The sequence below is a fragment of the Tyto alba genome, unplaced genomic scaffold (assembly GCF_018691265.1).
Source record: "Tyto alba isolate M040663 unplaced genomic scaffold, T.alba_DEE_v4.0 Super-Scaffold_18, whole genome shotgun sequence".
Classification (NCBI taxonomy): Eukaryota; Metazoa; Chordata; class Aves; order Strigiformes; family Tytonidae; genus Tyto; species Tyto alba.
Genome location: NW_024881280.1, coordinates 14,010,022 through 14,029,398, shown reverse-complemented (window position 1 = coordinate 14,029,398; position 19,377 = coordinate 14,010,022). Strand labels below are relative to the sequence as shown.

At 39.0% G+C, this 19,377-nt stretch overlaps 1 protein-coding gene across 2 annotated transcripts; it reads right to left on the bottom strand.

Moving 5' to 3' along the window:
• Window positions 1–1,466: 1,466 nt before the first annotated feature.
• EMC7 (ER membrane protein complex subunit 7) lies at window positions 1,467–11,707 on the bottom strand. Of its 2 annotated transcripts, none has more exons than XM_042790998.1 (5): window positions 11,407–11,707; window positions 8,249–8,368; window positions 6,193–6,331; window positions 5,566–5,646; window positions 1,467–3,451 (listed from the first exon to the last, which is right to left on the bottom strand). In XM_042790998.1, exons 1-5 carry the CDS (start codon window positions 11,625–11,627, stop codon window positions 3,299–3,301), a joined length of 714 nt encoding a protein of 237 aa, XP_042646932.1. In that variant the 5' UTR covers window positions 11,628–11,707; the 3' UTR covers window positions 1,467–3,298. The 2 variants fall into 2 exon arrangements, with proteins under 2 accessions (XP_042646932.1, XP_042646933.1); XM_042790999.1 differs by lacking the exon at window positions 1,467–3,451 and adding an exon at window positions 4,882–5,010 and having other exon boundaries at window positions 11,407–11,671.
• Window positions 11,708–19,377: the final 7,670 nt, after the last annotated feature.

Sequence of the window (19,377 nt, the reverse complement as noted above, 5' to 3'; positions counted from 1 at the left end):
CTTAACCACAAGCCAGCCTTTCTCTTTGAAACAATACATACACCATTTACAGAGCTGTTACCATCCCACTTCCTTAAAAAGATAAAGCATCAACGAATATTTTCTTTGTTTAGAAGAGTGAGGTTAGATATCTATACATTACATTTCTTCCTTATAGGTGAAGAATAGAAGCATCTTTGATTAAGTAATTGATACAATGATTTCAAACTGTTCTGAACACCTTCCAGGCCATCTTAAATAACTCATAGTTGAAACAGACTTTGGCAAAACAGACTGTGTCTCCTCTCCTACACAGCCTGCCATAAGCTCAAGAGCTGCCCACTGAGTCAGAACATGGCCAAATGAGCTCTTAGGCTGCAAATCCCTCAGGTGCAGTGAATTAACTGCATTACACTCTGCCAGAAACAGAGAACAGTTCCTGCTTTTGACTGCATGGCTCTGGTGCTTACTTTCTGCTGGCTCTGGTATTCCTTTGATCCTTCTGTGAGCTGATTTAACTCTAAAAACGTAACAAATTCAGCAGAAATATGGACAAACGTCTCTGGTTAAGTCAAAGAATGGCAAATCATGAGATGTACCAGACCTTGTAGACAGAAGACAGCAGGATTATCCAGTCCAAGCTGAAGGAGCACGTCTTCCTTCTTCTGGCAGAGGAAATCAGCTTGTCTGTAGTCTAAGCAAATCCTGTACAACTTTAATTTCTGTTCTGATATATCAGCTGCTTCAACTTACCATCTGCCTTATGCTATCTCAAGTAGCCTCCCTAAAAGGCAGTTATGGTTTTTGGGAAAACAGAGATGTGAGACCTAACACTGAAGACAGACTACTAAAAATCGGTAAATAATGACAAGGAATTAAAACTGAACTACAGCAGGCATTTACTTTCTGCATGAAGACAACCCTGCATTATACTAGTAACTGCAATAGGAAAGCTCTCAAATAAGTTGGTACCAATGTAACTAGCATTACTTCAGCAGCAGACTAATACACTTTATCACAAAGGTGTCTGAAAAGGAGAGGAATAGCATGCACGACTGAGGTAGTAACATCAAGTAACAAGATTTTTGGGCTTGGATTGTTCAGATAACAGGTTTCTGGGGGTGGGGTAGAGTCTTCTGTTACAGAGTTCTCTGTTGAAGGCAGGGGAGTGGTACACTGCATCTGATCTTGATGCACAAAGAAATCGCCTGGACCTTCATATATCAATTTTAAGAAAAAGAGCAGTGTTGAATATTCTATACGCTCCTTCCAAAGTTTTATTAGGATCCTTACAATTCCTGTCAATTTTTTTACTCTGAACTCTTAACAAAGACTTTCATCTTTTCATGGCCTGAATTCTCCATTCTCCCTTGAAGACAGATCAAGACTTTGAATAGACACAATGAAAGATGGCAGAAATACTGTTATTCTTACCTTTGTACCAAGGAAAAATGCACATGTGTGATTAATTATCAAACAAACTGTGATTAAAACAAGTTAATGCAATTTAATTGTCATTCCAATTACTGTTAAACAAAAGTAACTTGTGGCTTGTACTTTCCAGGACAGCATAGTAACAAAGCTAATTGCTCAATTTTTGAAGAACTGCTCCCTGGTTTTCCTATGAATTTTTCAGTAAGATGCTGCTGAAAGAGAAGGGGTTGGGTTTTGGGTTTGGGGTTTTTTTTTTAGTTGTTTGTTTCGTAGTTTGTTTGTTTTGAGTTGTTGAGGCAACCCATTTCAGTAAACCCTTCCAACAAGAATATCCAAAAATCCTCCTGTCTCTGTTGGTTATATTTTACTTAATATACAAAACAAAAAGACCACTCAAGCAAAACAAAACCAAGATTAAAAATGTGCAGCTTACTTTACAAAGACTGAAAGCTTTCATTGTCCAAAAAATACTGGTTTATTTCTTCTCCAACATCTTAAAATTTGAATTAATCCTATGAATGAGTACTTACTCTTTTGCAGCTTTTATGTTTCAGAGCATACTTCTAAGTATGTATTTTAAGACCATTTATAGTCTTCCTATGTGTTTGGAAGAACAAATTGTACTGCATTAGAATTGATCTTGCTTCATGTGTACTTTAGGTGAATGTTAAATACCATTTTTGGAATCAGATATACATTACCTATACTGCACAGACACTAAGAAGTTAGCAACTGTAAAAATGGAAAAGAACAGCATTTATGCTAAAACCAAAAAACCCCCCAAACAGACAACAAAAAAAGACTTTCAGACAGTTGTTAGTGTGTTTGGTGGGTATTGCTGTCATTTTAATTTGCAAATGTTCATCTAGTGAAAAAAGGTCAATTTTCTCAACTTTTCTCTGAAGTTACTGGACAGCTTGAAAAAATATTGTAGTACAGGCACACAGGCATGCTCAAAGTTTTGCCAGTGACACAGCATACCTAGAGATAGTCATATACTTTGGAACATAATTTTAAAACTGAGTGGGATTTACCTTCCTACTATACTTTTAGGTCTTTCCTTCAATTTTTAACATTTTGTTCTGTATTTGGCCTCAAATCTTACCATTGATAAGATGAATGCACAGCACACTGAAAACAGTAGAAACCAAAAGTGCTGAAGAAGTGATACATGTGATTTAGAAATGAAAGATCCAAGATAAATATTCATCATGTTATACAGATACCTTAGATTCATAATTAACCTTATAGAGCTTAGAAGACTTTCTGATGCAGGATGCTCTGCTTTTCCCCCTCGCAAAGAGTTTTTAGCAGAAAGTAGATCAGAATAAAACTGGGCAATAAAAAGTGGAAAGTCCTTGAACAGAAGTGTACATGCAGCAAACAATGTAAAATAAAATTATTTTATATGTAACATATATGACCAGCTGATACAGCAACTTAGTAAACCCACAACTCAATTTTCAAAGGAAATTTGTTCACTTCAGAACTCTACAGAAAGTGTGAAACATTAAAGCCATCTTAAGACTGAACTCCATTTCTATTATCTTTGAATTTCTTTTCATACATTGTCTTATAATAAGACATTCATTACTCTTTAGCACATCATATAATTTATAATAATTCTCTACAGAACAACATAGTTAATTCAGTATCATCAATAACTTTATACAGATACAGGATTGAAGCCATGTCCTCTTTTGCTCACTGTCAAGTACAAAACAGCTTATATAGACTAAAAAAAGCTACACACCACAGTTGTAGCATACCGTATTTTGTGCCTGATTAAGATTTACAGTAGTGGCTTTTTGATCTTTCAAGACAAATAAACATGATACCACATAACAAACAGTTGTGCAAACTCAGGCTTAGGAGGAACACTTAACTACCTCCTTTTCCCAGAACTACTTTTCCCTGCTTTACTGCTGCTACTACCAGACTTGCTGGAAGATTTTGAAGAGAAAAGTCTTGTCATGAATTCAGAGACATCTGGCAGCTCATGGTTGGAATTCAGCATGTTCATTGACTGCTCCATTTCCTGCACACAAAGATTAGAGAACCTTAATAGCTAGTAACAACTCTGGCTGTTTCTAAGGCATCAGTTGAAAGACTGTATCAGTAAGATGCCAAATTTTCCCAAATACTGTTTTACTATTTGTACTTCTCCGGAGTACATATTGCTATGTATTTTTATGCAACCACAGCCAAACACCCCACTACAGACAGAAACATAAAACAAAACCCCAAAACTAAAAGCACTGGTGTACAGAAAAAGGTAACCATGTCTTAAGCAGTCTTACAAGGCAACCGATAATAATAATAAAAAATCTAAAATAAACCCAATGCCATTACTTATTTTCAGCATTACTTTCCTCCATTTTAAAATTTAAGCTTTTGTTTAGTTTTCAGATCTGTGTTCTCATAGATTTCACATACTTTTGTGTTTTCAAATTCGTATTATTTATGCTAAATCTAGCAAATTTTTGAACCTGTTTAAAGGGATTAAGTATTTTCATTGCTCTACTTTGTAACATCAAGCTAGTGGTGTACAGTGGCTAAGTTTTCTTTGTTTCATGAAAGGAACGATTTTAATATGAGACCATTTTCCCAGCAAAGCTTAATGTAACTTTAGAGTTTAGCATAGTGGCTCTATGAGATGAATTAGTACAGTTTAAAACAAACAAGCCAACCCTGAAGTACTTTTAATGCATACAACAGCTGAACTGCACATCCACAGTGCAATGCTTATAGTAGTTGCCCACTTAATGCATGACTGTCGCCTTGCTCTTCTAGTTACCATTCAGGAAGATATAGCTTTAACTGTTTTCAAGGTACAAATGAAGCAAAAGCTGTTATAGTAGCCTTTGTTCCTATTGCATCTATACTACATCTGCACTTAAAGCCTCTACAACAAGCACAGTTACTAAACCACTAACTTTATATATAAACTAGTACTGCGCTGATTCCATAAAGAAAAAACAAGCTAACTTCAAAAATGTAATATAAGCTCCATACCCTTCACAAGCAAACTGAAGCTGGATATACACTTAAGAATTTAATACATGGTCATCTAGAGAATGCTATTACAACTGAGTTCTTAAAAACTACCTTCTCCTATTTTTTAAAGATAATTTAAATTACAAGCAAGATTCCTGCAACTTAAAATTTCTCCTTACCAAGTCATATCAGTCAGCTAATAAGAACTAAATCATCAGAAATACTGATGGTTTACCATCAGAACAGCCTGTCTGTAAGCAGCATCCCATCAGAGAAAAAAGTAAGGAATATGTGATTTTTTTAAAAATCAACTTCTAAAGTTCAGCTTGGTTTGAAGAACTTGCCACGGTTATCTAGCATATCTTCATATCCTGTTTTTAATCAAAATTAAAGCCAAAAGAGTATTGTATAGCTCAGATACTCTTTTTATGGGTATTACTTTAAAAAAAGACTCAAACACCTGTAAAGTACTACTGAAGACAGTGGTCATTCAGAGGAAAAGGAGTTTAAATTAACCAAGCCCTCAAAAAGCAGCCACCCAAGACAGACAAGAAAAGAATTAGCAAACACCTTGAATCTCCATTTTGTCCTAGCCTTCTGCTATTCGGCATTTTGCATGATGAAGGGACAATAAATCAGATAATTTAATGACTACATTAAGACTCCATTATTATATGCACTATTGTGACATCTGGATTTAACAGTCTCGTAAATGATGTGGTTTAGATTGATGGATAAGAGAACCCCCACACCATACTCTTCTCAACACACTTGACACTTAATAAATGATGCCTAAAAATGAAGCGCTAGATTTAAACATAGTGCAGAAATACACTGGCAGTTTCTATTTTTATAAATAGCCTTTGACAAATTAAAATTTATCGTTCTAAAGAAACTCTAGAAAATACCACTCATACTGTATAATACCATAATACTTTCAAAGCCGTGACAAACAACTGAACTCTGTGTTGTGCTGTTTAACAGCAAATTAATGAGTTGGAAATGTTAGAATTAATTGTTAGAACAGCAACACTGTATTAACTGGATAAACGATGCCCATTAGGGCTTCTTTAAAAGTCCAGTTTTATTACTTTTCTGTACCTTAAAATCTCATCATCTTTGTTCTCTATGTCTGCACCAACTGAATGTACTTACCCGTCTCATATCAGGATCACTGGTGTTGACAACTTTAGGCAAAAGCACAAATATCAGTAATGGAAGAACCATCATCATCACCTACACAGGAAACAGCAAGTACTTCTTCAGCTCGTTTGTTGCTCCAAACATATTTTAGACATACTGACATAAAGCTTTAGCTAAACAGCTGAATTCTACAACTACTGCATTCTGAGTCAGTAACTCATCTAACAGTAACCCCCTGGTCAGGAAATAAACCTGATAAGGAGGTATTAAGTTTTAAATAACAGATTTCAAAGTTGGACCAATAAAGTAAATGTTTGTTATGTCTTTCAACTGTTATAATTACAGTCCTGCAACGTGATGATCTTCACGCTACTAGAACAACATCATGTTTTCAAAGCAATCAGACTATGGGCTATTTCCAGAGAATGTATGTTTAACAGGGTGGGTATGTAGGGGAAGAGAGGTTACAGAAAAAAACTTTCTATTTTAAACAAGTAAGAACCAAAGAAATAAACCAATCCTTTCGGAAGAGCAAAGTGTGCACAGATTTTCTCCATTATTTTATCCTTTGTATTCTGAAGAATAGCTACACTTGCATCCCTAGCATACTTTTAACCTTTGTCTGTTGCCTATACATACCATAGGGTTCATGAGGAAATCTGTCCATCCCCAAGATTCTCTCTTTATAAAGTAAGAAGGAGGTCCAGAAGATTTCATCTGCAGTGGGTATGGCAGCCTGACGACTTCAGAGGTTTTGATGTAATTCACGTATCTTGCTCTAATGGGCAAAACGTAAATAATTAAAAATATAAATACAAGCTTTAACAACAACAAAAAAAAAATATTTAATAATATTCCAAGTAAAGTTTTCATAATAGGCTACAAACAAAACTATCTGCTAGGCAGTGTCAGACAGGCTTCACTTCTTAGAAGCCAATTTCTCTCAGTAACACCCTTTGTGGCATCAAATGATACTTTGCCTTTTTTCCAGGCTAGCTATTAAAGCATGCTGAAAAACTTTGTATGGAAAAGAGACTTGCAGATCAGAAATATCAGAACTATTTTTTCAAATGTGACTCCTGCAAAACATTTTTCCTCACCAGGGTAATGAGCAAAAAAAGCTACAATATTTAAAGAGAAGGCACAGCTTTGAACAGTAGTTTAGCTTAAACAGAGCTTGCTCCAGGCAATAGCTATTTTTATATTAATACTACCTTTTCCCTAAGTGCATTACTTTGCATTTATCAATACTAAATCTCAGTCTTTATTACTTTATAAGGTCTTTCCATAGTTCTTTCCTAGTATTCTTCACCTGGGCCTGGTATTTAGATAGTTACTTGATACTGTCGTCTAACTGTCACTCTTCACCCATTTTTCATGATTTATGAATATTTACAACTCCTTGTACAACTCCAGGGATGCCTCCTGCCCATTGCAAGAGAAATCATTTATTCCTTCAGAATTTTTCACCAATATTCATCCACAGAATGTCCCTCCTTCTTACCTTATGACTATGTATTTTCTTCAAAAGCTTTCAAGATTTTCAAGTAGATCTTATCAAACATGTATGTTATCTACATGCTGTTTCCTCTAAGAATTCTAGCATTTTAACGCAGAACTTCCCTTTGGAAAGCTCAGTTAACATTTTCCCTGTGTTTCACATTTTTTCACGCGTCTCCCAACTCTACTCCTCTTTATAGTTTCTACATGTTTCACTGGTAGAGATGTCAATCTAACGTGTACTTTGCTCTGCAGACATATTCCAGCAATTTACTTAATGTCAAATTTGTTACTTCTAGCCCTCAGATACCAACACAGTGCTGAGAGGTTACACACACTATTTTGTCTATTTCACTGAGTCCCTTCTGTATTTATTACATAGTAGTTGTTGCCAGTGAGATACTGTCTAACAAAGCATAAAAATTTCATAAAGTTTGGGAAAAAATCTAAGCACGAACAAGCTGCGCTATTATTATTCTAAACAGACTGTTGGCACCGTTTTTAGCTTTGAGACTTCAATGTTTAAGCTCCCCTAAAAATACTGCTGCAGCATTTATCTTGAAGTTTGTATTCCTGTAAAGTAACAGCATATTTTATTAGGTACCGTAAAAGACAAACTTGAAGTCGAAAGTGTGCCTGTACGAAGAAAAAAGTAACTACAAACATGTTCAAAATCACCTTATTAGATAGGATAGCCATTTCTCTGTATTACTTACCAAGTAGCATGCAATTACAGATGTATGGTTACAGTTGTTAAGGATAATGTAACTGACCGCAACAGGAAAAAAAAGCTAATGATGCTACAGAAATACTGCAGGGTGGCAACTACTAGCATTTGCCAGTAACTGTAAGGAGTACCTTATGGAGGTGTAACAGAAATATTTTAGAAAGATAAAGCCATTAATTGACTTATGTGTACATTTTATTTCAGGATATCTGTATAAGAAAATAACAAAAGTAAACAAATAGGAGGACTCTTTTTAGCCATTTCCTCTTATTTAAGGCCATAAATAAGAAAGGAAGAAAGAAATCAGACTTTGGATTTTAAGAAATGTGCTCCTAGATGTGATGTTAAAAGAAGCTGAAACATATGGTCAGAAATGGAACATCTGATCTACAGCACTGTTTACATCCTGTACTGTGCTGTCAGGCATACTTAATAGGTGAATACAGAAGCAAATCAGGAAAAGCTCACCTCATTTTGCCTTTTGAAGTTATGTCAACTCGCACAGGCTCAAATTTATGAGCAGGGGATATAACTTCCACTACGTAAGATCCTGAAGGTACATCGTGAACCACAAAACTTCCATCGGTCCTGAAATAACAGTAAGTTCCACTACATTTCAATATGCTCTAGTACACAATAGAGGGTTATTTGTTTGGGTTTTTAAAATAATAAACTGTAATATTATTTTATATTATAAATCTTAATAGAACAACAATGAGCAAAAGGAAAATTTAAATCATTCAGCACCCATAATATCAAGCCGCTCAAGGTCACCATGTGCCACAACAGTAGCTGAAGTTAACAATGAGGTTAAAGATTTTCTCATGCCCTCCAGCTATTGTCTTGCTGTAGGAGTAGTTTAACAGCCTAAGTAAAATCTGAAATGGTTAAGATTTCATGTATTCAAATGATGGCAGAATCAACTTACACCTTCCTTCCTCCTTCTGAAACACACACAATGAAGTTCACTTTGCTTCAGTATTTTACTGGAAGCAAAACCCACCAAAACTGACATCCTACATAGCGTAGGTAGATGTTAGAGATGACTTGCAATGCACAAAAATTGCAGTTTGTGCCTTTATTACAAAATAGAGGGGTTTAATTGCTCCTTTTAGGACTAGCCCACACTGGAAAGCTCTACCACAACAATAAGGAAACTGAGAGCTCCGAACATACACATAGAAGGGATCTTTAAACAGACTGCTTTTATTTTAAAATATGAAACTTTAATATTCGATGAAAATATTAGTAAAAGGATACTTGAAAGCTTCGGCACCAGTTGCCGTTAAAGTATAGAAGCTTGTAGTTTTCCTCCTACATGCTTCCAGAAGTCTCCAGGAAGAAAAACCTAGCGTTCTCTATCCTTTTAAAATTAATATTAAAAAATATCTCTCCCCTAAAATTAAGACTCAAAGTTAAAACAAAAGAAGATGTTCAAAGAGGAAAAAAAGTAATAAAACCTGACACTTTAGAAACTTGCATCAGGAAAACAAATAAATGAACCCTTTTAAAAGTCAACCCTCAAAAAGAATTTTGTCTGTATGTCCTTCACACAAGTTCTCGCTCTCAAAGATGTACATCACTGAAGGACCTTCCTACCATGAAGACAGAAGCATATAAACAGTACTGGGTAGGTGGGTTTCACTAACACTTTATGTGAGTATTTGAACCTCTAAGAATGCTTACACTATCTTATATTGCTACTGTTGTAAAGATCTTTCCCTAGGAATTTTAATTTTTTAGTCTTTACAGTATTATTTTGATAAAATTCAATTACAGTTGCTTCCAAAATATTTAGATGACAAAGCAAAATCTCACTTCATATAGTAGTATCCAATACTACCTTTTAGAAGAAAAAAAAGTTTAATTTTTATTATAGTGAGAAAGTTGATCAGACTTATGAAAACACTTGTACTAGAGAATGACTTGAAATACTCAAAAATCAACTTTGTCATGTCAAATAATTATTTTCCTCTTTTTGATAACCGGAATGGCATCCATGTAATATATAATCAAAACCTGCCTAAGACACGATGACAAAAGGTGGTGACAAATATATTTAAATGTATTTGGTATATCAAAAGATCTGTCACTGAAAGTGAAGGCTCTTTCTACTGAGCCTGAAATACCGTTATTTAAGAAAACTGTTCTTTCTTCTAATGCAGTTCCTACTAAAAGTATAATGCCATCCAATTTTGCACTTATTACAAGTGACAAAAAAAGTCCCAACCAGTATTAAAGAATTTTTGCTAAAAGGTACCATGCTTATGGTAGGGCAACATCTACAAATATATTTATCAAACTGAATAACCTATATAGTATTTATTGTTTGGCTTTAAGTTATAACAATGTAATTTGATAGTCTATAAATAAAACTTATCAAATTAACATAAGCAATAAAGCTATCTAGCTTACACTCTCATAAATATGGTATGCTCTTAGCTCATATTTCAGACAACTCAAATTCCAAGCAAGCATTTGGAAACTTACTAACTGCATGGTATTTATTAAATCAGTTCCTAAACACGGTGTCAGGCTCCCACAACTTGGTTTTACTGGCTTATCAGGTGCTATACTGACAAAATTCCGCAACTTTTGCAGAGTAAAATCTGTTGTGTTAACCTAACGACAGTTCCCAGAGTCAAATATCACTTCAACTTTTACTGCAGAGGGAATAATTAGAAATTGTTGGTATTTATGAGATGCTATATCTTAATTCCACACAAACTTTCTCACTTTAATACATAATTTTAAAAGAAGTGTATTATACTGTATTAAAAATAATAAAAAGTATTTTAGACTTAACCTCTTCTCTTGAAACCATCAGATAAATTCAATTCTTAATTCTGAGGATATTTTCCACGTTTTGATATCTCGAGATCCTTTGCTGACCTGAACACATCCACTACAACCCGAGGCTGAACAATCTAACGTGACGTTTTGCAGCTTCCAAATGCATTTGCATGACCTTATGTGAAGCACAACGTCATATCCCTTGAAATGGCTTTTACTGGTACAGTGAAAAAGTTTTTCACAGGTACTGTAATAGGTAACTACAACTGCAGCTTTCTGCCACAGACGTTCTTCCAGAATGAGTAAAAGCTTAGCTAAGGAGTGGGTCTCAACAGTGACAGTATTTGCACCTACAAAAGCTGAGAACAAACACTGTACTCCAGAATTAAATGTAAACGTGTTTGTATGGTTGTGTTTTATTTTATTAAAAATCCGCTCCAATTTTTTGATCGCCAAAAAGCCAGCAGCCTCAGTAATCCGTTCGTTTAGGCCCGCACCCCCTCACCGACAGCCCCACCGGCTCCCGCTGCAGGCCTGGCCGTTCCGTTTAACCCGAGCAGGTGCAGGTGCAGGTGCAGGGGTACCAACGAAGCCAAAATCGGGCGGGAGACGCTCGCCCCACGCTGCGCGCCGCGAACCGGGCCCAGGCCGCTCAGTCGCGGGGAGCGGCTCCGCCCTGCCACAGCCGGCCGCCATCTTACGGCTGCGGCCGGGCCGCCAAGCGCGCCAGGGGCGCGCAGCCGGCGGGAATCCCGAGCGGCACCGGCCCGAGGCCGGTGAGGGGCGGCTCCCGCCCCGCCGGGCCCGAGTCCCCCGCCCCGCCCGCCGCTCACTTCAGGAAGCCGACGTGCTCCTCCCCGTCCACCAGCACCCGGGCCCCCGCGATCCAGTCCTGCGGCTTCACGCCGGGCACCACGGCCCGGCCCTCGATCTTAAACCGCTCCCCGGGGCCCGCGCCGCCCGGCGACTCCGCCGTCCCCGCAGCCTCCGAGCCGCGGGCGCCATCGGGCAGCGGCAACGCCAGAAGCCAGAGCAGCGCCAGGGCCGCCGCCATCGCGCCACCGCCTACCCCCCGCACCCCCTCCCCTCACCCCGCGCCGGCCGCCTCCGCGCATGCGCCCGGCGCAGCCCGCCGTGCTGCGCATGCGAGGAGGGCGCGGGAGTTCGCGCGCATGCGCAGCCGAGAGCGCGGAGAATGGGCGGGAAGGCGTGAGAGAGCCGCCCCGCCTCCCCGCGCGCTGAGGGGGGAAAGGGCGGCTCCGCAGCGCCGGCCGGGTAGAGCTTCCCTCAGGATACCGCTCCAAGGAGCACGGGCTCGGGGGAAGCCCCTTACCTCGGGCACAGCGCCTGCATAGGCCTCGGGGAAGCTGCCCTCACTACGGGTGGTACAGGTGCTCCAGGGCTGGCTGGCATGGAGATCTTCCTGATCGTGCCGCTGGTGCTCTTGGCCCCTCAATGCAGCACAGTTGCTAAAGCTGTTTTCCGGAGCTTGCTCTGGCCCTGCAGTACATGTAGCTTGCAACCTGGGTAATATGTCCCTATACGCATTTTTTTTCAACGATTTGCGTAATCCAAGGTAAGAAATGGAATGGGTGCTGGAAAGTCATAAAGGGCTCCTTTGCTTTGCAGTTTGTGAGTAGCAACAAGATAATTTGCTACTTAAAATCTGGAAGGACACAAGCGTGAACCTGAAAAACATAAACGTATAAGAAGCAGATGTATCTTCCTTGGTAACAGATGAATCCATTTATAATTAAGACAGTTTTAAGTTAAATCTTAATAGTTATCATGCAAAGATTAGTAAGTTTTTCTAGGAAAAAGTTACAAAGGTGCTTACAAAATGAAAGGATTAAATTGGTCTCTAAATCAAGGCCAATAGTATCTTTTAACTAGTGACTTAGAGCACTGCAGTTTGTTTCTGATGAGTAACTAGAACTTGTTGAAAGTACAATAAATATGCTGAGAAGCCATTACTTAGGATTCTTCTGGTTTGAGACCAGAGGGCAATCGACCACCAGGCAGCCACTCACTCAGCCCTCCCAGCGCTGGGAAGGAGAAAATGAAGCAAAAAGGCTTGGAATCAAGAACAGGGAAAGACTACTCATCCGTTACAGTCACAGGCAAAAGGCAGACTAGGTAGAGGAAGAAAAAGAACATCACTTTAATTCAAACACTAACTAAACCAACACTCAACAAACAAGGTGAGACAATGAGAAGCGCCACCACATCCAAAACCACCTCCCCTGGTCCCTCCCTTCTTCCCTGGGCTCAGCTCTGCTCCCAATCTCTCTACCTCCTCCCCCAGTGGCGCAGGGGATGGGGGTTACAGTCAGCTCACAGCTCTTTCCTGCTCGGGAGGTGGGATGAACACCGCACATTCCTCCCCTGCTCCACGTGGCTCCCCTCTCACAGGAGACAGTCCTCCACGAACCTTCTCCAGCATGAATCCTCCCCACGGGATGCAGCCGTTCCCACGCTGATCCGGCATGGATCACCCCCGCGTGTTGCAGTCCTACCAGTACCAAACTACAATGGCGGGAACCACTTCTCAGAGACCTGGCCTCCTCTAAGCGCAGATGCCTGTCCTGGTGTGCGTCCCTCCTCAGGGAGCCTCTGCTCCACCGTGGACCTCCATGGGTGGTAGGACGGCAGCCCTGCCACCTCAGCATGCGATACAGGTGTGGGCTCTGCACCAGTGCACCTCCCTCCCTCCTTTCCTCCTCTGACCTGGGTGTTCACATAGGTGACCTTCTCATAACAATTCCTCACAAGTCCCTGCCCCCTTTTGGGTTCCCCTTCTTAAATATGTTATCGCAGAGGTGCAGCCACCATCGCCAATTGGCTCAGCCCTGGCCAGAAGAGCTTTGAGAAGCTTCTCCCAGGGGCCACCATTGTAGCCCCTTCCCCTGCTACCAAAACCCCACCACACAAACCTAGCAGAAATAGGCAGGCAGAGTTACAGGAGAAAGCAAGAGGGCTGTAATACCTTCCCTACCCCTATTTTCCCTTTACACTGCATGTCCTGTTACATATTCATTGTCATATTATGGCTGCACTTGCTTCCTTTTTACCTCTCTTACATCAGAGTTAATTACTGAACACATTGAAAACATTATTTAATTATTAAGCATGATTACGTTAGAGACGATGAACCTAGCAATCATTTGAGTGGCTTGCACAATGCTATTTCTAAGCTTTCATATCATGCTGTGGGTGTTTGCCTTCTAGGTGAAAAGAACAAATTCCACAAAAAAAGTAGTACAACTAGAAACAAAGAAATAAAAATGTCCAGGTATAAATTTATCAAAATATAACCAACTAATCATTTTCTTCATACATCATCTGGGAGATGCTATCAGATTTTTTTCTGGAAGTAATTTCACTGTTAGCAAAGTTGAGTCTGCAGCTTGATGTCAAGTGATCAGAAGACAGATAAAACTGCCAAGCAACAGTTTCAGTTCACTTGAAACAACCGAATGATTCCATCAAACTCCTAAAAGTGCAATCAAGGATGACCTCCATGTTTGATAGCTCTCTTCATTGATGGATTCACTCCCTAAGTGACAGCTACACAGAAACTGGCAAGTTTCTTAAAAGTTCTACCCTGCTCACAAGCAAAGTCTCGGTTTTGTCTGAGTTACTTCAACCAGCTGTCGCTAATGCTACAGAACTGTCAGCCAGATGGATGAGTTGACAGTCCCTAACGGGTTGAAAAAAGAAGATCTAAACTAACACAATGCCATCACACTGATAACACTAAAATCCGTATCTCCAGATCCTCGTTGCTTTTGATTTCATGTACAAACCGAAAAAGCAGAGGAGACCTATTCAATCCCTCTGAGGTCTCCCAATGCAACATCAAAATCCATGAGCATCATATGTGTTTACAGAGAATCATGTGGTCTAGGATACTGGTGGCAGTATATAGTAGCAAGAGAATTTTTCTCCCCTAAGAGTAAGAGGCATTTACAAAAAAATGTAGAACTTCTTTTTGTGCTGAATCCTTTTCACAGTCAGAATGCTAGAAAAACTTGCTATATACATTTTTTTGCTTATAGTTCACTGTTAGTAAAGCATTTAATTCATTTTTGGACATTTCAGTGCAACTGCTCTGAAAACTTCTATAAAGCTGCGAGCACCTTGTCTAGTATTTAAATATTTGCTTTTGAAAATGAACATGACCCTGTCATTGATACTGGTTTACTTTAATACACCGGACCACAAACAGCAGCAGCCCACCATCTGTTTTGTATGTGATTCAGGCAGCAATAAGCAGAGATGTTGACCTTCAACAGACAAGCAGGGAGCAGCTTCAGCCATCTGCCTCTAATCTTACTGTAATCTTTGAGTCAGTCCCCCAGTATAGGTATACAGGTAACACCCAGTGCACCAGATGAGCAATGCTGGTTCACAAATGTTCAGTGGAAGCAAAGACACAGCCCTGGCTGCTATAAAGAATAAGTAAGAATTAGATGTGCATCAGAATATTTACAATTACTTTTTTTTTTTTAATAAACTAATTAGAGGTGAGAAGAAATCAAAATGCCTACCTAAGCAAGCAGATCTGTGACAATACACAAACTGAAGGTAGATGGAAAAATTCAGCATAAAGGTACTGTGAAAGGCCACAGCCAGGTAACTCATTTACTGAGCTCTCTCCTTCACAAGGAGCTTTACCATGATTAAACACAGAATTAACAAAAATTGTGCAGCATATTACCTTCAGCACTGATTTTTTTTTTTTTTAATTTATTGTAGCGTGGAATCATTATGCCATCTATTGGCAATTTACAGTGCTACACTGGAAACATTTACTTTGTTTCATGTAAGAACATAGACAGAACAAGTCAGGATTGCAGCCTAGATTCAGTGACAGTCTTTGTGCTGTCCTGAATATCAGATGCCCTGAGAGGGTCCTAATTCTGACTTGGGGCAGAAGGGTGCGCAGGCCACCATCTTGACTTGCTCCAGAGTACCAGTCTGCTTCAGAAAGGTTGCCTGTCTGTGCTCTGGACATTATCCTGCATTCCATCTCTGACAGACCGTTGCATGTTGGGGTAGAGAATCTAATCCCCTGTAAACTCGGTAGCTGTCAGAATAATCTCTGCATCTCCAACACATACATCCCCTCAGCATGGAGTCGGCACATATACTTAAAGACTTTTCTGTCTCAGAGGGCTAACCTTCATCTACCCCCTTGTTTGCTTTCTTCTCAAGTTGACCGGAAAAACTTCACTGGAAACTTGAGATTCAGATACCTTCCCCAAGGTTTTGCTATATGCTGAAGAGCATCCAACAAAAGCTAAGTCATGGAACAAGTTTTTTGTACCCTGACACTCTGTGTTTTCAATTACCATACTGTACAGCTTCATGAAAAAAACCACTTTGCCTTTTCCTTAAAGGTGTTACTGGGTGGGTGGGCGGTAGAAGATCCAATGTTCCAGTACTCAGGATTGTCCCGCCTTCCTTTTCCAACAGCAATCATACTTGATACTTCTCTTTCAGGCTTACCTTACTTCCATTGTCCACCTCTAACTTCAGAACTTCTGTTTTTTTTTTTTTTCAGGAATTGTTTCCACCTTTCTGATAATCTATGTTCAAAAACATAAACATTTTAGAACACTCTTTGCAGGAGTTAGCAAACGCTGACATTGAGATTGCCAGATGATAGCCAGGTTTGTCTGGTTGCGATTGACTGAACCGATCTTTACTGAACTCAAATTTCATTCTTTGGTGTGAGAAATTTGATTATTAAGTGCAGGGAAAAGGAGCATAATTCTCCTGCTGTAAAAATTTCCAGACTCCATCTTGCAAGAAGAACAGATATAGGTGTAACACGATGATAACATGGAAGTTGCTTTACAGTACTCTGGTTGTTGTCCTCATCTGCTCCTGTTCACTGGACAGTTTGGCCCTACAGCTCTGTTAAGCAGCAATTGTGCATAAACCACACAAGCAGTGTGTTTAAGAACTACAGCATCCATTATGCTGACTATGTAAGAAGCAATGCCACACAGGATGGAGCTACACACGTCCTCAGATTCCTGTGTTGTTGCTTCTGTGGACAGCACCTGTAATCATTCACGTAAGGCTAGAATGACACATCACTCTGACATTTGGTTTCCAAAAATATAAGCAGTTTAAAATCCTTATTTCTTGCCATGCAGTCTAAATGCTGTGTTGTTTTTTACATCTGGATTCTACTTCCATAATGCCACAAGGTGGCCTCCCCATAATACAGCATTATCACATCCTTTACAGAATGACATGTATTTTTTTTGCTTTTACCACAGTACGGTTAACAGACCACCGCAAAACAACATGCCTTTCTTTGAAGCTCAAGATGATGTTCACATGCTGTGTAGAATTGGTTCACCTCAGACAGGAGGTCAGAGCAACACAAAGCAGCTGCGGGTGCTGCAGTAGGATGTTGTACCAGAGTGAATCCTGTTCAGGAACCAGGTGACACACAGTCAGAGCAAGTCAGCGAGTTGTCTGCCCTACAGAGAGTCTGGAAAATCCTGTGTCCAACAGCCCAAGCAGTTGCTTAAATTATGCTACAGTCGCTTCTCTGCTAGGAGACACTGAAGAAAGGCAGGCCAAAAGTGGCATGGGGCCTCCTTCTGGCTGGAAGTTTAGGCATCTCTGGTCTATCACAAAATTTTATGCTGATTTTCAAGGGGGTGACTGACCAGAAGCCACTAAAGATTGATTTGCACCATTTCAGTGCCCACCTTTCCTTCTTTTTTTTTTTTTTTTTTTTGGTCTTTATTTTACACAATTTATAGTGGGACTTGAAATTATAACATTGCAATTGTAATTGTACCAGCATTTTCTCAATGATAAACATTCTCTTTGGTGTATTAAATATGTTGTTACAAAAACTATTGCAGTGTGTACTGTTAGCAAATCTGGATCCAAACTAAATATGAAAGTAGTAAAACCTGTGCACTTGTATTATTTGACAAAGCAAAATAAACAAAGCTGGGCCTTCAACTCATTCTCTTATTTATAGAAAATTACAGTGACTCTGCATTCAGTTGGCTGTTTCTTGATCTCAGAAATGGAGAAATATTTCTGCAGTGCTTTGGGTTTTTTTCTGTATTTTAGCTACTCCTACTGCTTGTCAGCTTCAGCAGTAGCTGTAGGAACTTTTTTTTTTTTAAACCACATTCAAGCTGTTCTTGAGAAGCTGAGACCTGTTACCCTCCTTGGCTTTAAGTTCCTCTGCACCTATCCTTCTTGTACAAGACTAGCATTTGATATATATAACCTTACACATGCACAGCTGATACCTGAGGAGTTTATGAGTTGCTCCTTCTTTGAAATTCAACACTTAGAAGAATAACTGCTGATAGCTTTTTCCTATTGTTTCGTTTCACTGTATTGGCCTGTGATTCTTCTGTAACTATTCTCAAACTATTATTGAAATAAGCAACTTTTGTTCTTCTACCCTTAAATCTTTGCCTTGTTTATCTGAAAAATGTGGAGGTGCACTACAATTCTATTACATTGTAAGAAAGCTAAATATGAATCCTGTTTTTATGTTTAAAGTGAATTCCTTTTTATGCTGAATCATCAGACTGGGCAAATAAAGATGTGCCTTTATGAGCCTGAGTTAGTACATCACTGAGAACTGCTCAAATTAACTACAGTGGTTAATTGCACACATTATCTATCATTAATCAATGGCAAACAAGCTAATTTTCTATGTGTTGTTACATTGCTATTCAGTGTGTTAAACGGCTTCATTAAAGCAACATGATTAGCAGCTTTGCAATAAGTAGTGGCATTTCCTGTCTGACTCAAATATATCTATGTCAACCTTAGACTAGAAGTAAATAAGAGTCCTATGGGAGTACAGTGATTCTTTCTCTTTTTTTTTTTTTTTTTTTTTTAATAGTTCAGCCTGAAACAGGATTTTCCATTTCTCAGATCAGCACCGTGGGTTTAAAATAAGTAATTTTTAGATTCATAATACAAGATTTATCATATAGAATCTTTCCAATTGCAGCATGAAGTCTTGTACTTGTCATGTAATTCATGGGTTTGGACACCTACCTTTTTTTCCTCAAATTTGAGCTATGTAGGAATAGGTCATTTTTATATTTCCCATAACAGTCTGTTAAGTTTTTGGAAAAAAATAGTAGTGTAAGTCACCTTCAAATGCCTCTTCTCCCCCTCTAGCTATTTGCTTTCATTACTTTAAATGCATTTGACAGCAGACTCCTCTGGGAAGCTCTGTATAGTAGTAGCTTTGCCACAGATAGCAGGAGTCCTGAATTTAATCTTGTATTGTGCTTTTAGAACTTTTATTTTAGGCAGATAAAACAATGATCCACAGAAAAATTATTGCAGGATTTTGCTTAAACTTTTACTGTCTCCTGTAAGTCTGAAGACTTCAGCAAAGCATCTTAACAGTGGTGTTCGCTCCAGGTATAGGGAGTCTAGTTTAGAATTGCTTTTTGCAAGTGTGAAGATGTGCTTTTAGATATTGACATGTCAAAATAAGAAGTATTGAAAAGGGGAAGCAAAATCAAATAACTAGCATGGCTACGTTGTATTCACGCAAGAGCTGAGGGACAGGAAAGAAATAAAATGTATAAACTCTTAAAAAAATTACATCAATGAACTGAAGAAACAAACCAAAACAACAAATGAAACCACACAACAAACTAAAAGCCACCAACCCACTCATCTCCAAAACTGATAATCTCACTATACATGATAGCCCTTTCCTCCATAAAACAGCGTGATGTGCGATGAAAAAGCAACTGGACCTTTTAATGGCTGCAGTGCAGGAA

Coding starts and splice junctions, on each gene's coding strand:
- EMC7 (XM_042790998.1), bottom strand. CDS start 11,627: ATGGCGGCGGCCCTGGCGCTGCTCTGGCTTCTGGCGTTGCCGCTGCCC. Junction 8,369..11,406: donor GAGCACGTCGGCTTCCTGAA/GTGAGCGGCGGG, acceptor CTGTTATTTCAG/GACCGATGGAAGTTTTGTGG. Junction 5,647..6,192: donor ATTTCCTCATGAACCCTATG/GTATGTATAGGC, acceptor TTTCCTGTGTAG/GTGATGATGATGGTTCTTCC.